The 16,514-nt window shown below is 44.3% G+C and overlaps 1 protein-coding gene across 2 annotated transcripts in view; it reads left to right on the top strand.

Annotated features, from left to right (window-relative positions):
• Window positions 1-740: 740 nt before the first annotated feature.
• Window positions 741-16,514, top strand: part of BLNK (B cell linker) — a 75,772-nt gene continuing 59,998 nt past the window's right edge. The window contains exon 1 of one of the 2 annotated variants that reach the window (XM_037138914.2): window positions 741-1,023. In XM_037138914.2, coding sequence (XP_036994809.1) covers window positions 977-1,023 — 47 coding nt within the window. In that variant the 5' untranslated portion in view covers window positions 741-976. Of the gene's footprint in view, window positions 1,024-1,998; window positions 2,079-16,514 lie in introns of those variants that run through there. The other variant, XM_037138913.2, reaches the window with a different exon arrangement.

Genomic DNA, 16,514 nt, shown 5'->3' with positions numbered 1-16,514 from the left:
AAAGCAAACAGTGGATGAGTGCAGAAGGGGACAAAGGCAGTGAGAAGAGTGGCACCTGCTTTTTGGAGGACTTCCAAGATGTCAGAATTGCATTATCAGGAGGATTGTTAGATTTGTTCTCAGCTGATTCTTGGGCACATACTGGGTTTGCTTGAAAGTACTTGGCTATGAGCATAACTCCTGACTCCAGTAGCCTGATAAGGAGGACACACATCTCATGTGGAGCTCTTCTCCCCTTTCCCAGATCACCTGTCTATTTCTACCTTGCCTAGAGAATTGTCCATTCTGTTTTAACTGGATCTTCAGAAAAAGTCTAATTCTCTGAGTAGACTGTTACCTGAGTATACTGTGTCATTGCCAACTCTGATATTTACTTTAAAAATATTTGGGAAGTGGAAGGGGTGAGCAGAACAATATAAAAATTTCATTTTCATATCATGGTTCTTCAAGTGGAAAAGTTTACCCATGATTTAATGCAAATGAACATAAAGTTCCAAAGAAACCAGATGAAATTGATTATTCTGCTTTTTCTGGAGCCCAGGAAACTGCTGGGGACAGCATCACACCTGCTGAAAACAGGACTAGATGTGGTGAAGACAACAGGAAGTAGTGACCAGCCATAGCTTGCCCTGACCTGGTTACAAATCTGGTTATAAAAGAAAGCAGCTGGAAAGAAATTTGCATGTCCAATAGGTTTCACTATTAAAGTTTACACAATGCGGAGTAGTCAGCCAAACTGGCTGGCTACCCAGATCACATGATTGTGTAGAAACATGAAACTTGACTATGTGTTCGAGCAAGTTTTACTTCTTCCTGGTACAAGGGTGTTTGCCAGCAGCCTGCACGCTCAGAAGTCAGACTCAAGTGCCCGTGGCCCTTGAGAGCCCAGGTTTACCATGCTACTCCCTAGGAGGGCCAGGGACTGCTGACATTACCACTAGACGGTTATTTGTGGCTGATATCATTACCAAAAAGAATGGACAAGCTTAATAAAATAACCGTCCCTGCCAGTCAGAAGCTGAGGTAAGATTTTCCCCATCCACTACTTCTTCTTTTCTCTTCCTTCTTCTTCTGCTTTTTCCCAATGATATTAGTGCATCTCAGAAAAACTGAAATCCTGGAATATTTGCTAGTTCTAAGGCAGTGGGCGGCAATTCCTGTAAGAATTTGGACAGAATTTTTGAGGAATTACATAGCAACAAGTAGGCTTATTCTAGCTGGCTCTTGCCAGTGACAAAGTGTAAAGCTCTGGAGAGACAATAAAAATAAATGCCAAAGGTTTATATTCTATAAAAAGTCAGCTTTCAGAGTCTAAATACAATAAGCTTTTTCTAAGGAAAAGTCTAATCTAATCCTCAACAGTTTCACTGTCGGTTGTAATGTTAAGAATTGTTGTAATCACTTGTATTCATTGCAGTTTTACTGTCTCCTCTTTAGTTTGTAGGTATATATTCCAAGTGTTTTGGGAGATTAGATCTGTTTTTCTCACGTCCTCTGTTTTTCTCATGTCCTCAGGTCAGTGTAACAATTATCTATAAAAATCCACTTAGAAAGAATCTACCAGAAATGACCCAGGGGCAAGAATCAAGACACTTCTTTGATCTATGGAAAAGAGAACTTCCCAAATTTTGATTTGGAAAGTCCTCTTTTATTTCATTGCAATGGCACCCTGGTTTTTGGAGACTGGAACTTTTAAATGTTCAATGACTGTTTTATACTCCAACTGCCATTCAAACGTCCATTTTTCATGCGGTGAAGTGACAGGTGTAGCAAGTAAGTTATCACAAATATCAAGGAGAACTAGAGCTTTTGAGACCAAATTTAAGAGAAACTAGTCTGAAATTGGCAGAAGGACTACCCTTCGCAGTTAGAATGTGGGTCTTATACCTGGTCGGTGCTTGGGGAACAACAGTTCGAAAGGAACTGCTGATTTGGAGTCAGCAGGCGGCGGCGGCGCGGTCGGCCATTTTGAGGGCACGTTGTGAGTTTTCTGTGTGATCTGCGGTGATGGCGGACGGGGAGACACCTCGGTCTGGCCCTCGGCCTCAAGTCTCTACACCCTCATGGGAGGGGAGCAGGTAAAACAATGGAGGGAATAAGTGACTAAATGAATAAAAGAAAAGAACTAGAGCAGCTGGAGAAGGTTTTGGGGAGAAGATGCTTGCTTCAAGAGCTGCGCTTTGAAAATATCTTTTCCTATTCGGTTGGCTGCCTTTTTGTTTTGTTGGTGGTTTCCTTTGCTGTGCTGAAGCTTTTCAGTTTGGTATACAGATCATGTATCTTAGAAATATACACTTGAAACCTATATGATCTTATTAACCAATGTCACCCCAATAGATTTAATTTTTTAAAAAAGAGGTGGGCCTTGAGAGGCAGGTAAGATCAAAACAGGTCAAGAAAAAGCATTATATGCTGGGAGGGAGGAAATAAATACAGAAGCTGACACTTGGAGCTGGACTTGAGTATGGTCCATTTGTGAGCTTCCTCTCCAACAGAGACTACAGAGTAGGGCATGTGGAACCAGAAGTTCCTGCTGAGGTTGGATATGTAGGATGGGGCCAGATTACAAAAGACAGTGTGAGGGCTCTAACTGCAGAGTTGGAGAGTGGCTTACACTGTCAGAGATGTCATGCAAGCAAGCTTATGGGATGTTGGCAGGATGGACTGGCAGGGGAAAGAATCTGGAAGCAAGGATATTAGTAGGTGAGGGGCAGTTAAGTAGCATGAGCATTTAGTGTTGTGATCCTGGATTGGGGCACAGCAGTGACAAGAGAAGGGAAGGGAGAGGTAGGAAAGACATGCCAAAAAACCTAACAACGAATGGATACTAGGGCTTCTTTCAATGAGCAGGAGGGTTTTTAAAGGTCCTTTTCAGAGATATTAGAGCTATACTAAGTCTTGGCACCTCTTTCAGGAAATTCAGATGGGAATTTAAATAAAGAAAGGCAACAGAACATAAATCACTTGATGGTTCCTCCCTCTGGGACAAAGTCCAGCTTGATGACAGAGCAGTCCATAGGTAATATACAACCATAGATTATGGGGTAGAAAACCAAGATTATATTGTGGATAATCATACACTGCACTCATCTGCTTAGGCAGAAATAACTTTTTTCCCACTTGGTTACCCAGTTGTCTTTACCGAATTGACCTGTTTTGATAAACAGTTCATTGTCAACGTGGCACTTTTCAAAGAACTGAAACTGTAAGCTCAATGGACTTGAAGCACCATCTTAAATCTTTTTATGTAATTTGATGGAATAATGAGAAATAGGTCAATGAAATACTTCATCTCTGTGGTTCGTATCTTCTATGACTGATTCCAATTCAAAAGGTTGTCTAAATATACAATTATTTGACACCAGATGACAATATAAGCGAAGAGCTGTGTTTATGCTCCTAGGTTTATCAAAGTTTATATGAAACTTTGCTTAAATTCTTAGGCACAAAAAATAGAAAGACAATGAGTATCCACCAAAGGTGGTTAAAAGGGATGGCCCTGATCCAAGGGGTATATTCCTGAAAAGAAACTGGAAGCAGAAGGAGTGACCAGGAGGGGAAACAAGTAGAATCAACCAAGGAAAGGAGGGCCGGCAGGATGGGAACAAAGAAGAGATTCTCAAAATGAAGGAGAAAGAGAAGGTTCCCAGTTGAACACCACTGGGGATAAATATTCACCCTGAGACTTTCTGCTGTGGAAGAATTGAGGAAGGCAAGGTGGCTGAATTATATGTGACCACAGAAATATGTGAGCACAGATCCTCTCTCTTTTCTCCCACTGCAGAACAATATAAAGTAGGTTTGTCTGTTAGTAGGAATTCATAAACTCACAGGATCTTTTAGTTGATTCTTAGCCATGGCTTTCCCTGGATTTTATAAGATAATATCATCAGAAACCCAGGTAGGACCTGGGTTCTCAATCCTTCCACATTCCTATGATCATAAAAAGTTTACACTTCTAGGTTAACATTTCAAAATGTCTAGTCCTGATCACATTGACTGTATTCTTTTCAAGTTAGTGAAGCCAGTCTGAAAAGGAAATTTTACGTTTGTATACTTTTAATAACCTCCCAGAGACTCATCATCTGTGCTTGCATATTTCTTTGTAGTTTCACTTAGTTTAACAAATACAAAGGGTCTTGGACATAAGTCTGATTAAGCCAAGTCTCCCAACCTTCATCTTATTGGTTAAAGAGTATGGTATTTTTCAGTCAAACTAACATATGTATAACTTTAGAAACGTTATTTAATCTCCTTGGTCCCAGTTTCTCTCCTCCAGCTAATACAGCTGTACCAATCTCCTGTGGCTATTGAAAGGATTAAATAAATTATTTTGTGAAGCAGTGATACATAGTGATCCTCACACATAATAATGATTGGATTTTAAAATGGTAGTTATCAATATTAATATTGTTATTTTTATTAATTCCGTAAGTTCGCAATTGATTTCATGAACACAAACAGGACATTTACATTGATCCTTGATAAATCTCATGTTAGTTTCAGTTCTTCCTTCTGGCTATTTCAGTTATTTTACATGTTGATTCTGGCATTTGTGGCATCAAGCTTTGTACAGACTGTAGATGTGGCCACCATTGCTTCTCTGCCTTAATCTAAGTGGCTAATAATACTGGTGAGCACAACAAAGTCCTGCCACAGGTGTCTGGGTCTTAATGCTGTGACTCTCTCACTTGGAGATCTCATTGAACAGGTTCTGGGATATGACTTCTCTTCTCAGGTCTTGGAATGGTCAGTTGGCATTTCAGTTACTTGACTTGCCAATATCAGTTCTTCAGAAACAAATTCACCTTCATTTCACCTTTCTGCCACTTAGCACTCTCACTGGTCCTCCTTGTTTCTGTCAACAGTTAGCAGCAGCAGCTGGAATTCTGATTCATCCTTCTCTGGGCACCTCCACTTATGCTGTAGTCTTTCTTTTATGATGCTTCATGTATGCCCTTGTCTTTCCTTTTCTGGATAGAGACATCCTGGATAGAATCTCATCACCCCTGTGCTCCCACCTACAAAATGAGGAGTTCAGACCAGACAATTCCCAAAAACCTTCTCAACTCTGACACTGTGTGATTCTTTAAGCATGGAAACCATGTTTAACATATGTTACATCCATAATACTATTATTTTATCCCATGATCCTCAGGAAATATGTCCTGATTGAATTATGGATGTGTTTGATATATCACAATATTTTTAAAGACTTTATTTATTTATTTTTAGAGAGTAGGGAAGAGAGGCAGAAAGAGAGAGGGAGAAACATCAATGTGTGGTTGCCTCTCGAGTGCCCCACTATTGGGGACCTGGCCTGCAACCTAGGCATGTTCCCTGACTGGGAATCAAACCAGCAACCCATTGCTTTGCAGGCCAGCACTCAGTCCACTGAGCCACACCAGCCATGGCAGTTTTCACAATATTTTAAAACTCTTTTCTTATTGCTTTTAAAGCTGCCCATCTTTGAACACAGGGTCAGAGAATGATTCTAGACAACATCCACATGAGTTAGCTAGAATGTAGTTCTGATATATTTAGAAGGATAATGCAATTGGATCCCAAAAGGGCTGGTCTTCAATTGCCAGTTAATAGTTATGGTTCTGGAGAAAGACCCTCAACTTCCCTAAGCCTCAGTTTCCTCAACTGTCAAATAAAACTAGAGATGCCTTCCTCACAGGCTTGTTGGGAAGACCAAGTAAGGTAACATGGGCCGCAGTGCACTGAATAATATTTGTTCATAATCACTATAACTCCCTACTGTCTCACCTACTCTTGGTAGCAGATCCAACCCCCCTTTCACTGGAGAGGCATGCAGAGCAGGTAGCTGTCCAGGGGCTCATGGTGCATAGAGCCACTTTTCTTCAGTTCACATACATCTACCTGGGAGCATCTCTCCTCATGTTCTTTATAAGCTTAGGTTAGAGGCCAGTGCTGATTTAGGAGGGGGAAAAGGAGGCACAGCGCCTGATGGTAGAGCTAAGATAGACTTCCTGGGAACTGTGGCTTCCCAGTATCTTCACGCTGCATGGTACCATCTGAGAATCCACTCAGCTAGGCCATCTTGCGTCACACAGATGGATGAAATACTCAGACAAAGCATCTTTGTCCTTGTGGAAAAGATACCTGGGAGCCACATTATTAGAAATTTGCTTAGTATGTGGGGATTCAGGATTACCAGCTAAGGAAACTCAAGGCATTCTTTCTCACCTATGGCTGTGCCAGGAAAACCCTAAACCAGAGCCCACATATCCAAGGCACACTCTCCTGAATCCAGTGATCACCTGGGTGCCATGCCTGAACAGCTCCTTCCTCTGCATGAAACCGGTCTCTAAATGGGCTATGACACAATTAATGAGGTTTCCAAGAACTGAACCACAACACATTCCAGCCCTGCCTCCTGTACTGGGTGGGTGCCAAGCACTTTAGGCGCACATTTATAGACAATCTCTGGTTTTTCCCCACAGATGACTAACCTCTTCTGTTCTGTGTAGAATGTACTAGTTTGGTTCACTTTCAAAGAGGATCTAACTACTGCCCTTATGCAATGACATCAAGAAATATAGGCTTGTCAAAGACTATGATTGAGGAAAAGAGAAATTAAATGGCAGCTTGTTATAGGGAAATTGAAACACTGGATGGCTTTCTTTGGCTTTTTAATAGACCCTAGAGCAGTAGCCTTCCCCTGCCATCCCCCAAGACATAGCTGCGCCATTTAGATCAGAGGTTCTCTACCAGGGACATTTTTGCCCTCAAGGGGACATTTGATTTTCATAATGGGGGAGGTGGTGCTACAGACACTCAGTAGTAGGTGCCAGGGGTGCTTCTAAACATCCTATATTGTACAGAGCAGTCCTCACAGCTAAGGATTGTCCAGCCCAAAATGTCAGTAGTGCCACTGTCGAAAAGCTCTGATTCAGACCAAGAAGCACATATTCGTTAGTATGTTTCTATACTGACAGTTTGTACTTAAAGTTTAGAATATAATATGTGTAACTTTGCAGTTGATGCAGCCTCTGCTTACTGGTCTGATTTTCTTCTGTCTGGGAAGGTTTGAGTAAGGGGTTCTCAAGGGGAAGGGCTAGAAGTACTTAGGCCTATATTTCAATGTGGTTTTAGAGAGAGGGGAAAGGAGGGAGAAAAACATCAGTGTGTGAGGGAAACATCGACTGGTTGCCTCTCACATGCACCCCCACTGTGGACTGATCCCACAACCCAGGCGTGTGCCCTGACCGGGAATCAAACCAAAGACCTTTCCCTTTTCAGGGCCATGCCTAATCCACTGAGACATACCAGTCATGGCATGAGGTTTGTTGGGTTTTTTTTTTTCAATTTTCATGTTCAACAAAACTAGATTCCACAAACCACATGCACCACTGCGGTATATGTTGCCCTCTCCCGGGCAGAGATATGGGAACAGGAAAAGTATCCAGACATAAGGTCGTCTCAGAACAGTCTCTGTTTCTACCTCTGTAAGTAGACTTGATGGGCCTTGAGTGGAAACCCTTAGAGTTGGGACAAAAAGCAAATTAAATAATAACATAGCCCTTTAGAAGCTCAGGGGGTTATGGATCTGCCCCAGTGGCAAAACAGTGGACAGATGCAGACATGCAGCTGTTGTCCTGGAGAAGTGTGCGTGGCCCTGAGGTCTATGGGTGGGACAGTTTGATAAAAGGTCAAGGGATGGAGGGAGGTGACGTGTATTTGCTTGTCCATCCTTTAATATCTTCTCAGCGACACATGAAGATTCTGCAGCTGTGTCTGTGAGGCATGGATATGGAGTAACCCCTCCACCAGCTGGGGTAGTTCCTAATGCAGTATTCGCCCTTCCTGGTCTCCTTGTGGCCAGTGATGTGTGTTTTCTGAAACTGATGGACGGATGGGTTCCAAGGGTGCTACTTAACAACAACAACAACAACAACAAAAAGCTTATTCTAGTTCTATTATAAAGTAATCCTCTATTTCCCCCGGACTTTTAAATTGGTATTGATCTCATCCTGATGTCAGGAAACAGCTTTCCTGATTCTCTTACACTATTAAGAATGGTGAGAGGGTATACATGTGGGGGATCCAAGCTGGTGTGGGACTGCTGCCTGATGCAGTGTCAGATGCTCGGGCCTCCTGGTTCATCCTAGATTCTGCCTCCAAGCTGATGGAGCTCTGGTGCTCTTGCCAATTATAGAAATGGCCTCGCCGAGGAAACCTTTTAAGTCCACTTAACCAGACAGCTAAGGATTATCTGCCCCTGCTCTCCTGCTCTTACTCACCTCCTCCTGCCTGTCCTGCCTCGTCTCCCTTCTGGAAGGGCATCCATCAGGAGCTACACCTGTAGGCTTACTTTGAACTCAGATGTTTTTGCAACCCTTTATGGTCCAGATCCAAAACAGGCCATTTTTCCTCAGTCCAGCTTGGCTGTTTCACTGCTCATTTTAAAAGCAAGGCAAGGAAGCTAGTTTCAGGGACATGTTGTCCCTCCTTAGTGAATCATGCTTCCCCATTAGCCGCTTTCCTGAGAAAGGAACTCATAACCCTAGGGGTATCCCTACCTCCCCTGGGCTAGCTGGGGCCCCAGACCCGCTCCATCCAGATCTCATTCCTTCCCACAGTGTAGGAAACACAGTGGAGGCCACAGAGAGTCCTGATAATGTGACCGTGCACTCACATAGGGCCTGCACTCCAAGAGCCCTGTGCTTGGTTTTGTGCTCTGCTATAGCACTCTTGAAATTCTGAATAATTTCATCAAGGGGCCCTAAATTTTCATGTATACTGGGCCCCAGAAATGATGTAGCCTGTGCTGGCCACAGATTCCATGGGCTATGAGGCTGACCCACCTCCCTCTGGAGTGTGTAGGGGCACAGACATCAGTAGAAAAGGCCCCGCCCAGATCATAGAGGTTCGCCTGTCAAGGACTGAGAGACCATCTGTTCAGCCGCTTTATTTCTCAGGTAAGAAAGCCAAGGCCCAGAGAAGTGAAGTTTCTGGTTCAAGCTCACACCTGCAAAGCCCTTTCTAGAACTAACTACACCTGAATGTAGGTTATACACTCTTTCTTTTTCTTGTATCATTTCCTGGCCAATAAAACATTGTAGCTTAGTTGGTATTCTAATTTTTTTCTCAACTTTTTTAAAATTAAAAGGCAACTAATGTACTAGTCAGAATCCCCAGTGAAGCTCTGTAGAGTCATGCTGCCAGCATTTCAGGCTTCTGCATGTGTCCAGGCCCAAACTTGAATCCCGTGCTCACTGAGATGTGTTTCATACCCTACTGCTACGCATTGTTAAAGAATGCTCTGCTCATCAAGCGCCAAATTTAGGTATCTTATTATGTTGAGACTTAGCACCACTGCAGTTGCTTTCTTTTTCTTATCTTTTCCTTCTTTTTTTTATTTAAAAAATTATTGAATTTATTAGAGTGACATTGGTTCATAACACCAAACAGGGTTCAAGTATACAATTCAACAAGACATCTGCATACCACATCGTGTGCCCATAGCCCCAAGCGGAATCTCTTTCGGTCCCCATTTCCCCCTCACCCACCTCCACCCACCCCACCCCCATTTCCCTCTGGCTAACATCACACTGTGGTGTGTGTGTCTATGTGTCATCCAGCCCCCCAGTGCCCCTCCCCTCTGATCAGTGATTCACTGCTCCACTCATTCATCCCTCAGTCTTCGGGCAAGAAACATTTATCCGGCATTTACTATACTGCAGGCACTGATGTGATCACTGCCCTTGAGGAACACAAGGTCTACTGGGGAGAGAGACATTTAATGAAGAAATTCTAATGCAGAATTGCTGGGAAAGGCAGTCTCGTGTGCATGGTATTTCAAAACCCCACTCAACTGCATTGCTGCAAAACCCCACAGGCCTTAGGCCTGGAATACTTCTCTACTGAGAGACAGAGAGTTCGTACAGGCTGTGCCAGGCTTATCACCTTGTCCGGGAAGGTCTCTCCCTATGTCAGGCTCAAGGGGTGTTCCTGTTCCTTCATTCTGCAAGTGAATGCAAATGACCCTCAGACACACCACTACCCTTTCGGGTCAGGTCCTTCTGCTGTTGGGGGGTGGGGCAGGGGGTGGTCCATGGAGGCCAAATGGCTGCAAGGAGTGGAGGGTAAAGCATTGCTTCCAGTCAAAATAATAAGATAAGATATAAAATAAAATAAAACAAAATGCACCCACAATAGTTTGTGTAATCTGAAAATGAGTCATAACTATGAAGAGCAGAGTTGGTCTTCCATGTAGACTGAGAATGCAGGATCGCTGGGGTGTAATTTAAGAGGTGCCCCAGAGAGGTGTTTTGTTGTGCTGGGAAGCAGGTGGACGTTGGAATCAGGCAGACCCAGGTTTGGATACTTAGTCTGCGCTTACTAGCTCATGGTCTTTGAAAAGGTCACAATCTTTTCTTAGCTGCAGCTTTATCAACCGGAAAATGGGAATGGTAATATATGTCATAATAGGGGTTGTTGTAATAGTAACTATGCTGACTAGAGAGAAAGAGCTCAGGGAATGCCCACCCCTCTTCTCCCCCTCCCCTGGAGCCCAGCCAAATCCTTCTGGCCTGGGCTTTCCTGACGCCCCAAATTGTGTCAGCAGAGAGGCTTCTACTTGGAATAAGGCCATGTCTCTGAGTCCTGGTTCAGAATTAAATACCACTAAGTGTAATGGGCTTAGGCGTCATTTCTGTCATTTTCTGTCACTAACACTCAGGCAGGAATCATGGATCTGACATTGACCTAATGTCAACTCGCACCAAGTGGGCAGAGAGCGGTGCTCTTCTACCTCCCACACACAGGGGAGCTCGATAACAGCTGTGAGCTGAAAGAATGGGATATTGTTCAGGAAAGTGATGATAAGAAAGAGGGAAAGGTCAGGGCAGGGAGGCCACGCCTCAGTGCGGGAATTCCCAGGGTGGGGCCGTGACTAAGGGTGCTTGCACTAGAGGATTAGAGAGTGGAGCTCAAAGTTAGAAGAAATGTCCTCCCATGTTCCATGTTTTATTGTTGTTTACTTGATAACTTCACTTGGTTCAAAGCATAAAAAGCTGTAGAAGAATGATCTTTCAAGCACATAAAGCATGTTAATGTCCATATTCAGTACTGAACAGGAAGAAAACAGTCATTTTACAATATTTTAGTTCAAGTAAATACTGGAGAACCAAATATAAGCATAAGAAATACACTTCCAGCCCTGGCTGGTGTAGCTCAGTGGATTGAGTGCGGGCTGGGGCCGGGGGGGTTTCTCTCCCTTTTTCGTCAAAAAGGAACATGGAAAATGTAATGCTAAATCATCAAAAAAGAGAACCCTCTCCATATATGTGAGTATTTTGTCTTTAAACTGGTCTCTATAACCTGTTCAGGGTCAAAGTTCTCTTTCTACTATGGAAAGACTTCTGATTTCATATTATCTCCACATTGGAAGATCATCACAGTTGCCAAATCAACCCCAGACAGTCGAGCCTAATATACCTCATGAATTCTGAAGACAACCTCTTAAAATAACTAAAGCAAAAGCCATTGATGTCACTACCCCAAAAGTTCATTGAGAAACAAATCTGCTTCACAACTGCTAAAGACCGCTTCCTGTGCTGGGGCTTCCTTCTGGGCTGATGGGAGCGCAGTGCCGCCAGGCAGTGCTGGTGACGGCACAGCCCTGGAACGTGCTACACACCTGGAGCTGAACACCTTGAAAAGGCTGGCAGGGCGGGTTTCATACTACATGCATTTTACCACGATAAAAAAAGGATAGTGAAATTATTTTTCATACTTACCATAAAATAGTACATTTAGGGGACCCGTGATCCTACTCTTGTTTGACCAACTAGATATTGTTTCAAAGTTTTTAAAAATGTGTTTTTGAGAAATGTTTCCAAATGGTTTCTAAGAATTACAATGCTTCCCTCCACTTGCATTCCTACACATCACACTTGCCCATATCCTTTTTTTACTCAGAGCCCAGTGAAATGAGCTTACGATGAGTCAGTTTCTTTTGCAATATATGGGAAATGCCATTCCATACTCTACAGTCCCTGAAAACACTGTGGGGTGTAAGTGGATGCTCCACGAGTGGGCGTCAACATTGCAGTGTACTAAGCAGACACAGCCACAACTCCCCCCTCCCCCCACAAGGTTAATTTTTAAAAGAATACACTCAAAGTCTCAAGTCACATTCATTTTCTAAAAGTACACAAGATTGCATTTTCAGAATTTTCTGAAATATGATTAGAACTATTTGTCGCTTGGTATTACAAATTTGAGAGCCACAGTCTCACAGGCTGATGTATTCCCTTCTCCCAAGCCCCTCCCTGCTGTGTGGGTGGGCGAGGGCAAGGACCAGAAAGGTTTCTCAAGTGCGAAGAGGAAGAAAAGTGTTCCAGCCCTTCAGGACCCCTTACGATGGGGGATGGGAAGAACCGTGACATTTTCTGTCACGCCAAGCGGCAAATCTTCTGAGAGCTTTTTAAAGCCCACACAGCATAGTTTCCTCATCCTCTCCTCAGTTCAGGGTGGCGGTCCCATGCCCAAAGGCCTCTGCTACGGGGAAGCGTGCCAGGGTTGTTTTCTAAGGACTCGGGGTTTCAGCAGCATCTTCCCCACTTGTGGTTGTGCCAGGTCAGCCCAGTTTCTGCCTCCAACTCAGATCAGCAGTTCGGACGTGCCAGAGACTACCACAAAGTATGTGCGAATCTCAGTAGGGGAACAAGAAAGAAATGATAGAGCGTCTGGAAAAACCTGTGAATTACTTTCTCTAGTTAATAGAAGGGTGAACAAGACAACTCAGGCTGTGAGAGGCTCCTGGGTAAAGTGCACGCGTCCCTTCCATGCCAGCACTCCGAGGCTGTCCTTCTGACGAGTGTGTGGAAAAAGCACCCGTGAGGCTTCGGTGGTCAGGCCTCCTTCCAGCTGAACCCAGCCACGCTGCATCTGAGCATGTTCTGGAGCCCAGAGAGCTGCCTGCCGAGTTCCCTCCTGCCACCTGGGTGAACCATCCTCTCTTTCCACTTCTGCCTGCCATCTGTCCCTTGCTCTTTTTTCTCTGCCCTTCCCTACAGACTTCAACAGGCCTCTAAGATTCCATGCTTCCCTCTGGCAACAAGTCTGACCTTGAGGATGGACAGTAGTGCAGTGGTGGGGACACGTGTCCCCAGTAGAAATGACTTGACTGGTAGAGGGACTAGATGCCTACTTCAGGGACAGAAAGGGAGGTGCCTGAAGGGGCACCTGGTCACCTGCCCAGGGGAGAGACCACATTAAAACAAGTTACCAGGTGACACCCAGCGATGGTTGAAAGCACAGGCTCTGAAGTCAGACAGCCCGGTTTCGACCCCATCGCTGCTGCTGGCCAGGTGAAGAGCCTGGGGGAAAATAATTAACTTCCGGGAGCAACACTTTCTCATCTGTAAGACTGGGAGAATCAAAACCGGGATGTGAATATACAGTGTGTATGTGAACACACCCCTGATCTGTGCCTGTAAAAGAGCTGAGATGGTAAATCTGATGTGGTTATTTTTTATCACAATTTTCTAAAATGAGGGTAATTATAGGGCCTACCTACCTGTCACTGTGAGGGTTAAATGAGATAATGCCTGCAGAGCACCTGGTACATCGTTCGTGCTCATTAAGTGCTGGCATTCACTGATGTTGCTGTTGATGATCTGAGCCCGACCGCTGGCGGGCTTACTGGGCTTTCAACTGAGTCCGTGGTTCTGGGCTGTGGATGACACAATCCTGCCATGGACAAGCTGCTCCTCTGGCAGGAGTATCCGGCCATGTGTGGTGAGGGAAAAGCAGGGTACGGTGGAAATTGCAGACAGAACCCTCAGCTAGCTCACCCTGGGGCAACGGCAACCCTTCCCTGCAGCGTAGTTTCTCCCCTTACAAAACGAGGTTGACCCACGATAAATCCGTAAGTCTGTCACACTGCCAAGTTTCTGTGACTACCTTAATGACAGGTGAAATTAGGAGTCAGGATTCAGAGCTGTGTGGGCTGAGACAAGCGTCATGACGTCTCTGGACCTCAGTACCTGCATCTGTGAAGGGCATGGCCGGTGCTCACTCAGCCTGAGGGGCTTCCTTGGGTTATCACACCATGGTAGGGACTGTCGACACTTCTGGGCCAGCTCCACTGTGGACTCACCATTTAGATGAAAGCAGACTTGGCTGCTTAATTTGCAAATCTAAATATAACATCAATAAAAGCACAAGGCCAGGCTGGAGGAAGTGGGCATGAGGAAGCTGAGCGAGGACTGGATGCAGCTACGAAAAGGGCAGAGTGGGGAAGCTGGTGGAAGGACAAGTTCTGTCACATGCAAATAATAGTCTAGGCACTGAAAAGTGATGCTCTGTTTCAAAATGATGGGTGGTGGGCAGAGGCTTCAGCCTCCAGACAGAAATTTTCCGAAGGAAAGCTACTTGGTGTAACTTACCCAGTCTCTGTCTGTATCTGTCCTCTGGTTTCACATGGGTCAGAAGGTGGCTGAAGGGACCTCTTTCCTGCGGTGCTGGAGGGCAAGATTTGTGCTGAGGTTAGCTCTGTGTCCGCACGTGCCTCCCTCAGTGTGCTTCACTGAGTATTGGTGTAAAAAAGTAAGACAAATACACATCTTCTGTAAAACAAATAACATTAAACTTTAAGAAGGAGTCCCCAAAATCAGTAAATCGAGATAACAGTACAATATTTTTTTAAATCAAAATTAACGCAACATCCCTGGTGAACAAAATATTGACATTGTAAACGAAGACAGAACCAGGGCTGCTGCTGTGTTTAGCCTCAGGCCCCACCGCGATGGCTCAGTGCTGTGTCCCGGCACAGTTGTCCTGGTGAGCTATTGGCCCTGCAGCCATCGGTGCTTTCCTCTGCCCAGATGAGGCCGGAAAACACACTCCTCACATTATCCCAGTGCCTTGGGCTGGCATCCCACTGTCGCAACCTAGGCTGGGGCCCAGGAGAGTCGCCTTCATACTGATCTCCAGCCAGCAGTGTCCTCCATTCTTCCCCCCAATCAGGAAAACCCCTGAGCAAAGGTCTTCAAGGGCTTCCCGCTGCCTATAAACCTCATTGCCTGTACTCCAAGCTTACTCTGGACTATACCTCTCCCTCTGATACCCCAACTTTTTGCCGCTCTCAGCTTCTCACTAGACCCCAACATCCCAGACAGTTTCACCTCTGAGCCTTTATACTTGCTGTTCCACTACCAGGCTGCTGTTCCTCACCCCCTTGCCTTGTGAATGTCTATTTTGCACAAGGATCTAGCTTCCAGGTCTCTTCATCTCAAAACTTTAAGTCAGTCACTCCCTTCTTAGGATCCGTACATCTCTCTAATCTTCCCTGTTCCCAGTAAAGAATTATGAGTAGTTTTCACCTGTTACCTATCTAAATCATATGAATATTTAAAAATTACCTTGAATTACTTTCATAAACTGAAGAAACAAAACTATTTTCAGTTTAGGACCGAAAAAACCAATTTAATATATAAAATACAAAAGATGTCATGTGAACCAAATAATAGTTCAAAAATTGCTATTCGACTGGAGATTAAATGACCAATAAGTAGTACTACCTGAAGTACTACAAATTCAAGTTACATAAAAATAAAGCTTAAAGCCGCAAAGAATTGAGGCTGCATATAATCTGTCACTTGATAGGAAATAATGAAGCACCACGTGATGGCGAGCACTGCTCAGGCTCACACAGCCAGGAGGCTGCAGAGATGGGAGTAGACTCTCTGCACTCTCATCACGGTGCTCTCTTCCTGAGGGGACGCCCTTCCTGCGCCCTAGAAATGATCTGGAATGGGGAAGGGATGACTTGAGCTGGTCCTCGGACTGGGGGCTAGAACAAGAACAACTGTGGGTTTGCAACGGTGGGTTAATTATGTCTAAAATGTATGTTTGGGTCCTGATTGTAAAGGCTTTTGAAGGTCAAGCTAGTGAGTTCAAGGTTTATCCTGAAAGGAACAGGGAGACATCAGAGACTATTCATGAGCAGAAAGAGATGATGGAATGGGGCAACCTAAGGACAGAAATTTAGGGAAGGGAAGAGACTGAAAGTAGGGAGATGAAATGGTGGGCCACTGGCACAGTCTATTGTAAGGTCTCAGTGGCTGTTGCTGAAGGAATGGACAGGAGGGGACAGACAGATGAAATTCATCTAAAGATGAATTGACCGGTGATGGGAAATAAAGAGTCAAAGAGAGAGAAAAGGTCAAAGAAAGGTCAGATGTTTCAAGCCTGAAGATCCAAGAATATCAGATTACAAACTCCATTTTTTATCTAACACTCTAAATTTTCTGTGAGGCTAATATTAAAATTTAATTTAAAAATAAAATGTACTATAAAAGCGATAAGCTGGATCTTAAAAAGAAATCCAGAGTCAATAATGTGAGATCATGTAAACATGAGAAAAAGGAGGAAGTGAGCTAAAGAATCGGCAGACCTAGTGACGATCATTACATTTAAAAAATCCACTCACAGCACGAAGAGTTTAAAAGCCTGGATGTTTTCATGGCCTCCCT

The sequence above is a fragment of the Artibeus jamaicensis genome, unplaced genomic scaffold (genome assembly GCF_021234435.1).
Source record: "Artibeus jamaicensis isolate MK-2021 breed Jamaican fruit bat unplaced genomic scaffold, CSHL_Jam_final contig_252, whole genome shotgun sequence".
In the NCBI taxonomy this organism is placed as follows: Eukaryota; Metazoa; Chordata; class Mammalia; order Chiroptera; family Phyllostomidae; genus Artibeus; species Artibeus jamaicensis.
The sequence above is the reverse complement of the archived record's forward strand: the minus strand, read 5'-3'. Positions and strand labels throughout refer to the sequence as shown.